Source organism: Carcharhinus amblyrhynchos, chromosome 30 (genome assembly GCF_965287045.1).
Source record: "Carcharhinus amblyrhynchos chromosome 30, sCarAmb.v2.hapA, whole genome shotgun sequence".
Lineage (NCBI taxonomy): Eukaryota > Metazoa > Chordata > Chondrichthyes > Carcharhiniformes > Carcharhinidae > Carcharhinus > Carcharhinus amblyrhynchos.
The window spans coordinates 19,810,475-19,827,047 of record NC_137353.1 but is presented as its reverse complement, the minus strand read 5'-3'; the positions used below and the strand labels follow the sequence as shown (position 1 = coordinate 19,827,047).

Sequence of the window (16,573 nt, the reverse complement as noted above, 5' to 3'; positions counted from 1 at the left end):
GGGTTGACATCCCTTCTGTGCCATGGTCAGTGAAGAGATTGGAACGGACTATTGGATGGGGCTCATGTCTCAGTCTCCAGGGCTTGTTTCTAGCTCCTGGTATGACAGATACAGAGTGTAAATTTACAACCTGGCCTGGAGCTTAAGAATCCACATTAGTTTGTGAACTTTGAAAAACTAATGTGGTATTTTGAATTCAATAAAAAAATCTGGAATTAAAAGTCTACCGATGACCGTGGAACCATTGTCGATTGTCATAAAAACTCGTCTGGTTCACTATCCTTTAGGGAAGGAAATCTGCCATCCTTACCTGGTCTGGCCTACATGTGACTCCAGAGCTACAGCAATGTGGTTGAATCTGAAATACCCTTAGGGATGGGCAATAAACGCTGGCCCAGCCAATCTCACCCAAAGCTCATGAATGATAGAAGAAAATTGTACAGGGATAGAGGTCCAAGAATTTCCTGTTTGTTTAACAGTCATGGTGAATTCTACAATTTCTGTACCCCGCCTCCCCCCCCAGAGTTTTGATACAAAAAGGAGACTTAAATAGTCATTTCTCCTTTGATATAACCCATCAGAGTTGCTCATTATCACCGTTGAGGCAGCATGGTGGCACAGTGGTTAGCATCACTGCCTCAAGCATCAGGGTCCCAGGTTTGATTCTGGCCTCGGGTGACTGTGTGGAGTCTGCATGTTCTCCCCGTGCCTACGTGGGTTTCCTCTGGGCGCTCCAGTTTCCTCGCACACTCCAAAGATATGCAGGTTGGGGTGGATTGGCCATGGAAAATGCACTGGATATGGGGATAGGACAGCAGGCTGGACCTGGGTAAGAGGTTCTTTTGCAGAGTTGGTGCAGACTCAATGGGCTGAATGGCCTCCCTCTGCACTGTCTATAGTAATACCAGTCAGATATGGGTCTGGCACATTAGCTTCCTGTCCACTGGAAGCAGTACAAGGCCACAGTGATTTTAACCTCTGGAATTTATTTAACTGCTACTGGGTCACTTCCCGTGATGTGTGAATAGTGCAGCGACAGCTGTCAGCAATGGGAGAGGTAGTTAATGTACTTATTTCTTAGTGTCACAAGTCGGCTTTTATTTATTATTGTTGCAAGTAGAGCTACATTAACACTGCAGTGAAGTTACTATGAAAATTCCCTCGCCGCCACACTCTGCCACCTGACATCTTTGTCCCCTGGTTCTCAATCCTTACACTAATGTCAACAATTTCTTTCTGATTCTTCAGGACCTTGAATACCTCTATCAATACCAAATCTTATTGATTTAATTGTAACACCTTCTATCCAGACTCACTGCAATGAATGAACAACATGGATCAGGGATCTGTCCTGGGTCTCTTTTGACCCGTGTTGTTCAGTAGTCAGTAGCATTGAAGGTCTAATACAGATGAGAAATATACAGTAAATGGCAGAATCCTTAAGAATATTGATAGGCAGAGGGATCTGGGAGTACAGGTACACAGATCAATGAAAGTGGCAATGCAGGTGGAGAAGGTAGTCAAGAAGGCATGTGGCATGCTTGCCTTCATTAGCCAGGGTATTAAGTTTAAAAATTGGCAAGTCATGTTGCAGCTTTATAGAGCCTTAGTTAGGCCGCACTTAGAATATAGCGTTCAATTCTGGTCGTCACACTACCAGAAAGATGTGGAGGCTTTGGAGAGGGTACAGAAAAGATTTACCAGGATGTTGCCTGGTATGGAGAGCATTAGCTATGAGGAGAGATTGGACAAACTTAGTTTGTTCTCACTGGAGCGACAGAGGTTGAGGGAAGACCTGATAGAAGTCTACAAGATTTTAAGAGACATGGACAGAGTGGATAGTCAGAAGCTTTTTCCCAGGGTGGAAGAGTCAATTATTGGAGGGCACAGGTTTAAGGTGCGAGGGGCAAGGTTTAAAGGAGATGTACGAAGCAGATTTTTTACACAGAGTAGTGGGTGCCTGGAACTTGTTCCTGGGGGAGGCAGTGGAAGCGGATATGGTAGTGACTTTTAAGGGGTGTCTTGACAAATACATGAATAGGATGGGAAGAGGGATATGGTCTCCAGAAGTTTTAGTTAAGTTGGGCAGCATGGTCGGTGCAGGCTTGGAGGGCCGAAGGGCCTGTTCCTGTGCTGTAATTTTCTTTGTTCTTGTTCAACACTGATCCAATAAGGTGTTGGGAAATCATTAGCCTTGATCATTGTATAGTTTCCTTAACTCATTAGGGTACGCGATGGTTTAGTGGTATTAACGCTAGACTATTAATCCAGAAACTCAGCTAATGTTCTGGGGACCCACCAGGGTAGATGGTGAAATTTGAATTCAAATAAAAAATATCTGGAATTAAAACGATGACCGTGAATCAGTTATCGGAAAAACCCGTTTGGTTCACTAATGCCCTTGAGGGAGGGAAATCTGCCGTCCTTACCTGGTCTGGCCTACATGTGACTCCAGAGCCACAGCAATGTGGTCGACTCTCAACTGCCCTCAGGCAACTAGGGATGGGCACTAAATGCTGGCCAGCCAGTGATGCCCATGTCCCACAAATGAATTTTAAAAAATTAGAGAGACTGGAAGAAAAACAGAGGATGGAATTTTCTGACCTTTCACACCAGCGGGATTTTCCGATCCCGCTGCAGTGAACGGAGATTTGGTTTGTTGCCAAAATCTCCATCTTCGCTGCGGTGGGAGTGTAGCATGAGTGGCTGGTAAGATCGCACCCAGCGAGTCTGAAAATACTCAACAGACCTGGCAGCATCTATGGAGAAGGAGGGTTAATGTTTCAAGTCGACTATGACTCACCTGCCGAACAAGAAGGTAGTGTCTTTTAATAATTGTGGTATAATCAGTATATTAGGTGAGCAGTCTCCACCATGTTTTCCATTCATGTTGTGAAAGAAAGCTAAACATCATAACAAGTTGCAGCATATTGTGTTGTGAACACAGTAGAAAATAATGTTCTCCCAGCTGGAGTGACTCACTCTTCCCATCCGAAAGGAAACCGCAACTTTCATGCTTGGCACCCCTACAACCAGAAACAGAATCTGGGCCACAAAAATGCTAGGTTTGCACCCACGGCCTACTGCTCCGTGGCATGCAGTGAGGTTTCGAAAGCATCCTTGTGTTCTTAACACTGAAGGGTAACATCCGAATTCTAGTCCAAGTCTCGGCCAGAGTTCGTAGACTGATCCTCAGCTGAGCCACGAGAATGTCACGTTGACAAAGCTTCTTGATATCCAAGAAATGAGATTCTGAACTGGCTCCCAGAGCAGCCTCAGGGTGACAGAAATTTCTCGGAGCGTGCTTTCCCGAGGAGGAAAGGACAGCCGGAGACGTGACCGAGTGGAAAAGTCACCACACCCGAGTGAAGTTTCCGTAGAATCCCAACAGCCCAGAGGGAGGCCATTCAGCCCATCGAGCCTGCACTGGCAACAATCCCATCCAGACCTTATCCCCACATATTTACCCTACAAAAGGGTCAATTTACTACAGCCAAACAGCCTAACCCACACATCTTTGTGAACCTACCTGCACGTCTGAGGGGAATTTAGTGCAGCCAATCCATCTAACCAGCACACCTTTCAGACTGTGGGAGGAAACTGGAGTACCTGGAGGAAACCCACGCAGGCAATTGTCTGCACAGACAATGACCCAAGACCAGGAATTGAACCCGGGTCCCTGGTACGGTGCAGTAGCATATAGAATATATGAAGTATATGGAAGAGGGTAGCACCAGAAGCCACTTTAAGAGCACAAGCGTGGACATTTCCCAGCTCCGCTAACCCTAACCCAGGAAAATCTGTCCCAGAGTTTGAAATTTTGGTTGGGGGACCTGGTGAAAATGAGAGTTATGTCAGGCGACCCTCCCCAGAAAAGTGTCTGGAAGCTTCTGGGTGCAGAGGTGGGCATGGCGAAAATCTGGTCTCAGTGCACTTTATAGAAAAATTAATAAAACAAAAAAAGAGCCTTGCCCTCCACCACACATGGCCCATGTTCCAACCATGAACTAACCCCCGTGACCTTCCATACCCTCCATGTGTCCTTCTAGCTGCCTCCTTGGCTCCTTATGGCCCTAATACCACTTAGTGACAACTCATGCCAACCCATGACCCACCCCCCAAAACACGCCCAGCACACCTACCATGCCAACTCACCCAGCATCCACCAGGAGAAAACTTTAAAATAGGCGGGATAGTAAGTTGCAAAGAAGAAATAAGAAATTTACAAATAAAGATACATAGGTTAGGTGAGTGGGCCACAGTGCGGCAGGATGGAGTTTAACATGGATAAGTGTGAGGTTATCCATTTTGGTCAGAAAAATGGAAACTTATTATCTAAATGGTGAAAGATTTTGAGATGCTTTGTGCAGAGGGATCTGGGTGTCCTTGTGCATGAGTCCGGAAAACTGGTGTGCAGATATTAAGGAAAGCAAATGGAATTTTGGCATTTATAGCTAAAGGAATGGAGTATAAAAGTAAGGAAGTGTTGCTGCTACCATACAAGGCATTGGTGAGATTGCACCTGGAATCCTGTGCACAGTTTTGGTGTCCTTATTTGAGGAAGGATGTAGTGGCATTCGAGGCTGTTCTGAAGAGATTTACTGGATTGATTCCAGAGATGAGGGGTTTGTCTTATGAAGGCAGATTGAGCTAGACGAATGAGAGAAGATTTAATTGAGGCATGTAAAATGGTCACAGATGTCGATAAAGTAGATGTATAGAGGATGTTTCCTCTTCTGGGACAAGAAGTTATAGTTTTGGGATAAGGAGTCAATTTAAAACAGAGATGAGGAGAAATTACTTCTCAAAGGATCGTGAATCTGTGGAATTCACTACGTCAGAATGTTTAGTTGAGTTTAGCTTGTTTATTGGTGTCACAAGTCTGCTTACATTAACACTGCAATGAAGTTACTGTGAAAATCTCCAAGTAGCCACACTCCAGCGCCTGTCCAGGTACACTGAGGGAGAATTTAGCATGGCCAATGCACCTAACCAGCATGTCCTTCGGACTGTAGGAGGGAACCAGAGCACCCGGAGGAAACCCACATCGACACGGGGAGAATGTGCAGACCCTGCACAGACAGTGACCCAAGCCGGGAATCGAAGCCAGGTTCCTGGCACTGTGAGGCAGCAGTGCTAACCACTGTACCACTGTGCTGCCCTATGGCAGTGGATGCCAGGACATTGAGTAAATTTAAGAAGGAGATAGATTTTTCATTAGTAATGGGTTGAAAGGTTATGGAGAACAGGCAGGAGAGTGGAGTTGAAGCTGAGACAAGATCAGCTATGATCATATTGAATAGCGGAGCAGGCTCGAGGAGCTGAATTACCATCTCCTGTTCCTATCTTTATGTTCTTAAGTTCCATGCTGAGATTGAATAATTTTTAAATGTCGATTGATGAATTCACAATTTAAAAAAAGTTTCATTGATAGTAACCCATCCACTACACTTAACTTCTTTTAATTCTTTATAAAAACAAACATTTGTATTCATAGTCCCACTTCAGAAACTTTATAAGTGCTTGGAGTTGTTAATTTGCTGTGAACTTACAAAAACTAATTGCTTAATAGTGAGTTTCAGGCTTGTCAACGGACTGAGTGAAATGGCAAGTACTGTTTGTTTTAACAATGCAAAGAGGCTGTGATGGTCCAGTGGTATTATCTCTAAGCTATTCATCCAGAAACTCAACTAATCTTCTGGGGACCCGGGTTTGCATCCTGCCATGGCAGATGGTAGAATTCAAATTCAATTTTTAAAAAAGTCTGGAATTAAGAATCTACTGATGACCGTGAAACCATTGTTGATTGACACAAATCCCATCATGTTCAGTAATATCCTTCAGGGAAGGAAATCTGCCATCCTTACCTGCTCTGGGCGGGGGGGGGGTCCACATGTGACTCCAATGTGGTTGACTCTCAAGTGCCTTGGCAACTAGGGATGGACAATAAATGCTGGCCAGCCAGCGATGCCCATGTCCCATGAATGAATAAAAGAAAAGAGCATCTTCAAATATTTAAAGGGTAGGAGTTTTAAATGCCTTGACATCTCTCTTGACAGCTTTCCTGCCTCCAAACCACATATGTGCAATCTAGAAACCCCCGTTTCCACCCCCCCCCCCCCCCCCCCCCCACCCTCCACAATGTGAAAATTACGGTGATAGATTTGCTGTGGGATTTCCAGGTTTGTACATCCATCACCATTTCTGAAAGAAGGAGAGCATCTCCACCTGCGCGAATATTCTGGCCCATATCTTTCCGGTTAAGATCACACAATGCTTTAACCACAACTCCAACCTGTTCTTTTGCTGTAATTTTGTCAGGCATTCATTGTTCAGTGTGTTTGCTTTGCCTTTCTCAGAATCAGCGGAGAGGCGGGCAGTCTTGCTAACCGACGTCCACGCAAGTTTGAGTCCACCACCTTCTCTCCCATTTGAGGACATCGTCAGTCCGTACAAAAGAGTGGAGGAAGCGTTTCACTGCAAGCTGAAGGGGATTGTTATTGTGGACAAAAAGACACTCTTAGAACTTCAGAACTTCCAGACAGTAAGAAAGTCTTTATTCAGATATCACCTGGAATCAAAGGGCTAAACAAATAGCAAACAAAATGCTAATAACATACTGTGGAGCAAGAAATATTAAGATAAAAGTATTTAAATTGGGGACAAACACAGCACCAATCTGCAATGTTCTGCTGGTGAATTGAAGCAGCTGAAGTTTGGTTGTTTGGGCCTGATTAAATTTATTTTTGTTATTTATTATGGGCAATGGAGAAAGTGCTGGGTTTTTTTGCTTATGTTGGTGTCGGGCCTGGAGACAGGAATAGGAGATATCACAAGAAGGCCAAAGTTGTGAAGCGATTGTCCCCTCTCTCTGTCAGTGGAAGTAGCTCATTATAATAAACTATCATATTACTATCTGACCCGTACGGCAGAATCACACCCCCACACACGCCAAAACATTCACCGCGGCGGTGCGATGGCAGAAGGCACACAGCACTCCCAGGGGAGCGTGGAGGTGAATGCAGTCCGGGGGGGGGACAGGGTAATACCAGGGGGTGCCAACTTGATGCCAGTAGGGTGCCAGAGTGAGGGTTGTTTCCTGGTTTGCTCGCCGCGTGCTGGCGTGCAAACCACCGGGTTTCAGATTTGATGGCAGGCGGGCGAATCAGACGCCCATGTCCCACAAATTACTAGAAATAAAGTGTGGTTATGGGAACAGGACCTGGGTGGGATTGTGGTTGGTGCAGACTCGATGGGCTGAGTGGCCGCCTCCTGCACTGTAGGGGTTCTATAATCCTGTGATGATTCTATGAGAATTTCAATTAGAGCGGGGGAATAACAGAGGGAATCGTGAGGCTTGTCGAATCTTTTGCTGAATTGATAGAGGTGTGCCCAAATTAAGGGATTAAGGCAATAATCTGAGCTATTCCCATGGCAGTGGGCGAAGTTAATGACGGGAGCTTCCCATACATCCAGGGGAGAGGATGTAGCTGTTCTTGGTGTGATGAGTTTTGTAGTGTGGCTAACGTGTTGTCACTTGGCGAACTCACCACATTAAAGAGGAACGTTTGTGATCCAAATCGAGGTGCGTTCTGAGGATGCGACGAGCGGCTGAATGCGCTCATGTTTTGAAGTTGTTAATGAGCGGATTATGAAATAAAAAGGTATGGTAATAACTGGGTTTCTCCCCATTGTGTTGCACTGCTTTGTGAAAGGGCAGTTCCAGTTAATTCCACCCTATTGGTCAAGATAAGGAAATCTGCTGTAAGTCTGGTATGAACCTGCCTGTTATTGTTCCCGGCAGTTGACACGTTGCTCTCCAGCAGTCAGTAAATAGCGCAGAAATGTGTCAAAGCAATTGCAGATGCCTGGAAAATTATACCGTTCCGATGCCATGCACATGTAATGTAATATGATTTTTGTCAGGTAGTGTATAATTTTCATCCCACACTCCAATTGGAGGCTTAGAAATGAGACTGTAAGCGTGACCAAACAAGAATAAACACATTTACAAGCCGCATACTTTCACTGAGTAATAATGATTTCCATAAACCTGACTTGCACTGTGTAGTTTTTAGAATTGGGCCAATTAGGCAGACTTATTGGAGGATTTTTTTTGTTTGTTTTATATTCAATGTTTCCACTCAGGTTGTTGCCAGGGGAGCCACTTGGTCATGTGGCATCAGTACAGGCTTGGTTGAGGGGCAGATGGATGTGTTACCCTGAGTGAGTGGCATTCCCATTGCACTGTTGCCGATACGTCTCCATCAGCACTTCCACTGACCCGCAGGAGAGCAGACTCCTGGAGATCTGTGGTGTTCTGAAGTCCCTATTTATCTGTTACCTCAGCCTGTCCCAAGGCGAAGAGGTCATAAAATCCAGACAGCGCAGAAGGAGACCATTCAGCCCATTGAGTCTGCACTGCAATCCCCCCCAGACCCTATTCCCATAACCCCACATGTTTATCCTGCTGGACCCCCTGACACTCAGGGACAATTTTGCATGACCAATCAACCTAACCCACACATCTTTGGAATGTGAGAGGAAACCGGAGGCAACCCATGCAGACACGGGGAGAGCATGCAAACTCCACACAGACAGTCACCCAAGGCTGGAATTGAACCCACGTCCCTGGCTCTGTGAGGCAACAGTGCTAACCACTGTGCTACCATGCCGCCCTTAAAGAATGATGGAGTCCAGAGCCTACATGGTGCCAGCATCGGAATATCCATTAGTGAAGAAGCCAGAGCCTGCTACGTGGAGGGCCCAAATCTAGTTTTCCACTGAGGGAGGTTGGCTTCAGGTTGTTGATGTTGTGTAGACTGAATGTAAGTTGCTAATAGACCATCTTCCATCATGCTGCAGAAGCTCCCTCTGTTGTGTATTCACCACTGACCCAGCAGGAACTTGCTGGCATATAGAAATCAATTTCCTATTAAAAATTGGACATCCAAAACATCGGAATTAGGAGCAGAAGTAGTCAATTCATCCCTCTGAGCCTGCACTTGTTCCCTCCTCAGCAGAACTAGGATATGAGCTTGGCCTCTGGGGAACTGTTTCCTGGACTATCTTTGTACACATCCATCCTGCTCACTCTTTATCAGCCCCTCACTCAGTGCACACTCCTCCAATTCATTACTTGTGCCATGCAGCTTGAGACTGATGTCCTGGTATTTGCAATGGCCAGAGTGGGGTTTCTCTCCATTTATCCTGGGCATTTTTCACACCTGAGTTGCCTAATAGGTTTTGATAAAGGACAGACGGCCAATTATTAACACATGATGGTGAGGAGAAGCAGGAGCAGATGAGTGGCGGTACAATGCAGCAGAGGATTGTCAAACAGTTTGCGATGGTTCGAGAAGAGAAGATGGTTGTGGTGATTGGAAGTTACTCAGCTCAGTTCCAAGACGTCACTGCAGGAGTCCCTCAGGACAGTGTCCTCGACCCAACCATCTCCAGCTGCTCCATCAATAACCTTCCTTCCATCACAAGGTCAGAAGTGGGGATGTTCGCTGACAATTGCACAATGTTCAGCACCATTCATAATTCCTCAGATACTGAAGCAAACCATAACTCGTGCTGACAGGTGATGAGTAACATTCGCACCACGTAAATGTCACGTGATGATAACTAGAGAGAATTTAGCCATCATCCCTTGACGCTCTATTGCATTGCTCAATCCCCCACCATCCACATCCTGGAGCTTATCAGTGACCAGAAACTGAGCTGGACTAGCCGTATAAATACAGTGGCTACAGGAGCAGGTCAGAGGCTAGGAATACTGCAGTGACTCTCCAAAGATGTCCACCATCTACAAAGCACAAGTCAACAGTTGATGGAATACTCCCCACTTGCCTGGATGGGTGCAGCTCCAACAACACTCAAGAAGCTTAACACCACCCAGGATAAAGCAGCCCGCTTGATTGGCACCCCATCCACAAACATCCATTCCCTCCATCTCCAATGTTCAATAGCAACGGTCTGTACTATCTACAAGATGCACAGCAGCCTGCTGATCAGTATCCCTTCCTCAAATATTCACTCCCTCCTGCACCGAAGGTCAGTGGGTGTGTACCATCAACAAGATGCACTGCAGAATGTCACAAAGGCTGTTTAGACAGTGCCTTCCAAACCTACAACCTCCACCATCTAGAAGGACAAGCGCAGCAGAAACACGAGAACATCACCACCAGGAAATTCCCGACCCAAGTTACTCACCATCCTGACTTGGAAATATATCACTGTTCTTTCACTGTCACTGGGTCAAACTCCTGGAACTTTCTGTCTAACAGCACTGTGGATGTACCTACACCACGTAGACTGCACTGGTTCAAGAAGGCAGCTCACCACCGCCTTCTTCAGGGCATCTAGGGATGGGCAATAAATGCTGGCCTAGCTAGCGACATTGCTGAACATGGCTGACTACCCCAATCCATCCGGTTGTCTGACATGTTTACAATGTGAGTCAAGAAGCCCTCAGTTGGGAGGCGTAAATGACAAATAATTCCATGAATCATTTCGTTTGGAACCAAGACTGTCAGATACAGTTAAATCACCCTGCCAGTGCCAGGGGAAAGCTGGTATGTTCTTACTGCGTTGAATTCAGTATGAGGTATAGGCAGATCAAAGGCATATAAAGCACCTTGCCAAGACATTGTAAAAGAGAAGAGGATGAATTAGTTAGAAGCAATTCTAGTCTGTAAAGATAGTCTAGGTTAGCTCAGCTCCTGATCTCATTACAGCCTTGAGTCAAACATGGAGAAAAGTGCTGAATTCTAGAGGGTCTGCCCTTCACATCAAGGCACCTTCAGAAAAGGGAGCAATAACATTGGCACGAGATGTAGATTATGAAGCAATGAGACATTCTACATTCACAGCTCAAAAACAGTATGCCTCAGTGACTTAATATAAAGAATTGCACAGTTTCTGTACTTCTTAATATCACTGCCAATAAGTAAAGATACTCACTGGAAGTGGACTAAGGAGAGGTGTATCAAGAATCATAGAAACCCTCCAGTGCAGAAAGAGGCCATTCAGCCCACTGAGCCTGGACCAACAATAATCCCACCCAGGCCCTATCCCCATATATATTTACTCTTTATATAATGCTATATATTTACTCTGCTAATCCCCTGACACTAAGGAGCAATTTAGCGTGGCCAATCAACCTGCATATTTTTGGACTGTAGGAGGAAACCAGAGCACCCAGAGGAAACCCACGCAGACACGGGGAGAATGTGCAAACTCCACACGGACAGTGACTCAAGTCAGGAATTGAACCCGGGTCTCTGGCGCTGTGAGGCAGCAGTACTAATCATTGTGCCACCATACCGCTCCAATTTCCATCTTCTGGACTAACTTGGAGCAAAGTAACGATGCAGCGAGCACCGGTAATCTATTGGACTGCTGAGGGTGAAATGCAAGAGATTGTTACTTCTGGATCGTAATAGAATCATAGAATCCTGCAGTGCAGAAGGAGGCCATTTGGCCCATTGAGCCTCCACTGATCACAATCCCACCCAGGCCTTATTCTCCAAATAGCATATTGCAAAAGTGCAGAGGATGACATGGATATGAATGTTTAAAAGCATTTGATAAGGCACTGGAGCCATTCAATAAAATGAAGGCACAGAGTAATTGTGACAGGTTGGATGAGAAATTGGTTAAAAAGATCAGTCACTATTTACTGACTGTGGGGAGTTAAACAGATTTGAAATGTTAACTCTGTTTCTCTCTCCACTGACAGGCCTGCTGAGTTTATCCAGCACTTTCTGTTTTTATTTCAGATAAAACACAGTGCCAGGGACCTGGGTCCAGTTCCCAGCTTGGGTCACTGTCTATTTGGAGTGTGCATGTTCTCTCCATGTCTGCGTGGGTTTCCTCCGGGTGCTCCGGTTTCCTCCCACAGTCCAAAGACGCGCAGGTCAGGTTAATTGGCCATGCTACGTTGCCACTTAGTGTCAGGGGGACTAGCAGGGTAAATACATAGGGCTACAGGGGCAAGAGCTGGGTGGGATTGTGGTTGGTGCAGACACAATGGCTGACTGGCCTTCTTCTGCACTGTAAGGATTCTATGATTTTCAGCATCATTCAGTATTTTCCTTTTATTTTGGGCGTTAATGGTTATTTTCGGGGGAAACGGTGGTGCACGTCTGGTTTCTGTATTGGTGCCCTTGGAACATATATAACCGATCTGGACTGGGGTTTGGGAGAATAACAGCAGCTTTTGCAAAATGCAGCATGATTGCAAAAGTGGCTAATTGTACACAGGATTGTAAATCCCGACAGAAATCCAGTTACTGATTGCAGCAAGCAGATACCAGAGCAGTTTAATGCAGAAAAATGTGAAATGATATATTTGCAAGAATAAGCAGAGGATAGATACACTAAATGGTATAAAAGGGGTTGTGTAAACAGAGACTTGGATGCACAGATATTTAGAAGGGGGATCCTAGGTTTTAAGAAATCGGAGAAGCAAGTATGAAAGGCAAGAGTGGAATGCAATCAAGTTCAACAATATTGTGACAAAATTCAATAAAATTCAGCACGAAGCTCAAACAAGATAAAATTTCACTCGAAATAACTACTCCATCAAACTGAAACTTAATTCAGCAACCTTTGCAGGCCGCAGGGCAAAATATAATCAAACCCGATTTTGAGGTGATGTTCACTATTGCTCCCATTCCTAGGAGAACGCAGTCTGTGCAATTTATTCTTCCTCTCTCTTGCAGTCTCTTTCGGATGTGCTTTAGGTGACACAGTGGTTAGCATTGCTGTCTCACAGCACCGGGGACCTGGGTTCGATTCCCAACTTGGATCACTGTCTGTGCGGAGTTTGCATGTTCTCCCCGTGTCTGTGTGGGTTTCCTCTGGGTGCTTCGGTTTCCTCCCAGAGTCTAAAAGATGAGCTGGTTAGGTGCATTGGCCATACTAAATTCTCCCTCAGTGTACAGGTGCCGGAGAGTGGAGACTAGGGGATTTTGACAGTAATGTTTGATTATTTGATTTATTATTGTCACATGTAGTGACATACTGTGAAAAATGTTGTTTCTTGCGCACTTATAAACAAAGCATACTATTCATAGAGAAGGAAATGAGAGGGTGCAAAATGTAGTGTTACAGTCATAGCTAGGGTTAGAGAAAGATCAACTTAACGCAAAGTAGGTCCGTTCAAAAGTCTGACAGCAGAAGAAGCTGTTCTTGAGTGAGTTGGTGTGTGAACTCAGACTTTTGTATCTTTTTCCCGATGGGAGAAGGTGGAAAAGGGAATGTCCAGGGTGCGTGGGATCCTTGATTATGCCGGCTGCTTTTCTGAGGCAGCAGGAAGTGTAGACAGTATCAATGGCTGGAAGGCTGGTTTGTGTGATGTATTAGGCTACGTTCACAACCTTTTGTAGTTTCTTGTGGCCTTGGGCAGAGCAGGAGCCACACCAAGCTGTGATACAACCAAAAAGAATGCTTTCTGTGGTACATCTGTAGAAGTTGGTGAGAGTCGTAGCGGACATATCAAATTGCAGTGTTAATGGAAGCCTACTTGTGACGCAAATAAATAAATAAACTTTAAATGTCTTTGATTTGATTGGAGTTCACAGGGAAGCCAGAAAATCTTCTCTTTCAGTGCCAGGATGGTTTAATTGCCTGCAAACACTTTCTTTTCCCCTGTGGAAGCTATTGTTGAATCTGTTTCCACTGTTGTTTCAGGCAGTGCATTCAGATCATTTCAAAAATTGCTGCATAAAAGAATTTCATTTCCTTCCTGGATGATTTTTCTTTCCAGTTATAGGAAATCTGTGCCCTCCGGCTAATGACTCACTTGCCAGTGGAAATAGTTTCCCCTTATTTGACCCTGTCATCACCCTGCGGATTCTGAAGACCTCTATCAAATCTCCCCTTAACCTTCTCTGTTCTAAGGAGATCAAATCCAGTCTCTCGAGTTGCTTCACATCACTGAAGCATTCTTTCTGGTTGTATCACAGATTGGTCTGGCTCCTGCTCTGACCAACACCACAAGAAACTACAAAGGGTTGCAAATGTAGCCCAGTTCATCATGCAAACTTGTCTCCCATTCATTGACTCTGTCTACACTTTCCGCTGCCTCAGCAAAGCAGTCAGCATAATCAAGGACCCCATGGACCCTGTTCGTTCTCTCTTCCACCTCCTTTTGTCAGGAAAAAGATACAAAAGCCTGAGGTCACATACCAACCGACTCAAGGACAGCTTCTTTCCTGCTGCTGTCAGACTTTTGAATGGACCTACCTCGCATTAAGTTAACATTTCTCTACACCCTAACTATGACTGTTTCACTACATTCTGCACTCTTTCATTTCCTTCTCCCCCTATGCATTCTATGAACAGTATGCTTTGTCTGTATAGTGTGTAAAAAACAATACTTTTCACTGTATCCCAATACGTATGACAATAATAAATCAAATCATTCTGCTAAATCTCTTCTGCACTGTCTCCAAAATCATGACATCCTTTGAAGAGTGCAGATTCTCAGAACAGGCCTGCTCAGGGATTTGTAATGGTTCATTGCAGCTTCCTTACTTTTGCACTCCATGCCCTTGTAAAGGCAAGAATCCTGCATGCTTTTCTAACAGTGTTATTCTGCCGCAGCTGACTGTTGATGTGTGCGAACTCCTGCGTCTCCCCTTTTAAATTATGCCATGTCATTTATATTGCCTCTTCACATATTTCTCTTCCAAAATGTATCACTTCACACATCTCTGCACTCACTTTCATCTGCCCTGTGTCTGCCCATTTCACCAGTCTATGCCCTCCAACAACTTTCTATAGGAGTGCTTAAACAGGCCAAGCACTTGCTGTGAGCACACTTTGGAGCTTTCCAATCTCTGATCCATGAGGATTTAACATCAGTGACATTAGGTGAAAGGCTGCTGCTTACAGCTGATGTAGTTTCTGTAGTTGCAAATAAATAAATGTTCCCAATTGATCTAATTTCAGATCTGTTCCTTTACTCAATTACTTTCGGATATCAGATTATGACTTAAAAGATTGTGGATGATGGCACAGTGGTTAGCACTGAGGCCTCACAGCTCCAGGAACCCAGGTTTGATTCCCAGCTTGGGTCACAGTCTGTGCGGAGTCTGCACGTTCTCCCCGTGTCTGCATGAGCTTCCCCTGGTTTCCTGCCACAGTCCAAAAGACGTGCTGGTTAGGCCCATTGGCCATGCTAAATTCTCCCTCAGTGTACCCGAACAGGTGCCAGGGAGTGGTGACAGGGAATTTTCACAGTAACTTTATTGCAGTGTTAATATAAGCCTATTAAATAATACTATTTACACTATTAAATAATAAAAAAAATTAAAGATCGCTTTTAAATGCAGAGTTTCAAACCTAGTGCAGGGTAGCACTGCTGTGTCAAGGTTTTCAAGCATCTGTAGTATAAGGGTCTGGCACATATAGGGTTAACATGGGACTGAGTACAGTATCACCCACACAGTGATGGACACATGACCCACACCTAGGGATCAGTCTGGTGCTGGGCAGAACCGTGTGTACCAGCAAGCATGGGGGCAGTTGCTAGCTCAAACCCTTTCCTGTGTCAATGTACACAGCCCTTGTAGTTAATAAATACATACAGTTAACCTATTAGATTAACCTCACCAATGGGTCCTCAGGTACAGCATTGCTTTATCAAAAGGCTTACACCAAACCAAGGCCTTTGTTCTACGTAACCCACACTCCAGGCTGTGAGTGCGGGTTTTAAACTCTTACCACTTGCCTCTCATTGGCAAACCCCTGCTCGCTCAGTAGGAAAACACACGCTCCATGAAGCCTACAGGGAGACGTATTAACGATGCTCCCCTTTCGTTCATGACCACTGGAACACCTACCCGAGGCTATGAAATCTCCATTAGGACCTGCCAAACATTAACCAGTTGCACAGCTTGAGAAAAGAGCACACCATTCACAGCGAGGAGAAACTGTACATCAACCTATGTTTTGGTACTTTACTCATAGAATCCCTACAGTGCAGATGGAGGCCATTCGGCCCATCGAGTCTGCACTGACCATAATCTCACCCATATCCCCATAACCCCACATATTTACCCTGCTGATCCCCCTGACACTAAGGCTCAATTTATCATGGCCAATCAACCCAACCCGCACATCTTTGGACTGTGGGAGGAAACCGGAGCACCCAGAGGTGACCCATGCAGATACGGGGAGAACATACAAACTCCACACAGACAGTGACCCAAGGCCGGAATTGAACCCGGGTCCTTGGTGCGGAGAGGCAGCAGTGCTAACCACCGTGCCACCCGAAAGGTAAGTTTTGCCTTGTTGCCGATTCCATTCCTGATCAAAAAGCCAATTGAGTCCCCACATGAGGGACAAACCAGGTCCAAGCTGACAAGATATATATCCCACCTTGGGCTGGATCAAACTAGACCCAAGTTGACGAGGATGATGCATTGCAGCCACTCCTGGGCTCAGTCTAATATTTCATCTTAGCCAAAAGGCCCAGATGGCTTTTAAAAAATTACATCACGTAAAGCCTCGGTTTAACATCATTGGCTACCTTGGGTGCTTACACTTCATCTTTGCC

General features: G+C 45.2%; 1 protein-coding gene across 2 annotated transcripts in view; it reads left to right on the top strand.

The window, feature by feature from the left end:
* The window catches only part of c1qtnf12 (C1q and TNF related 12), a 68,213-nt gene that overhangs the window by 32,117 nt on the left and 19,523 nt on the right, over window positions 1-16,573 (top strand). For both annotated transcript variants that reach the window (XM_080215266.1, XM_080215265.1), the window contains exon 5: window positions 6,360-6,544. In XM_080215266.1, coding sequence (XP_080071392.1) covers window positions 6,360-6,544 — 185 coding nt within the window. The remainder of the gene's footprint in view (window positions 1-6,359; window positions 6,545-16,573) is intronic.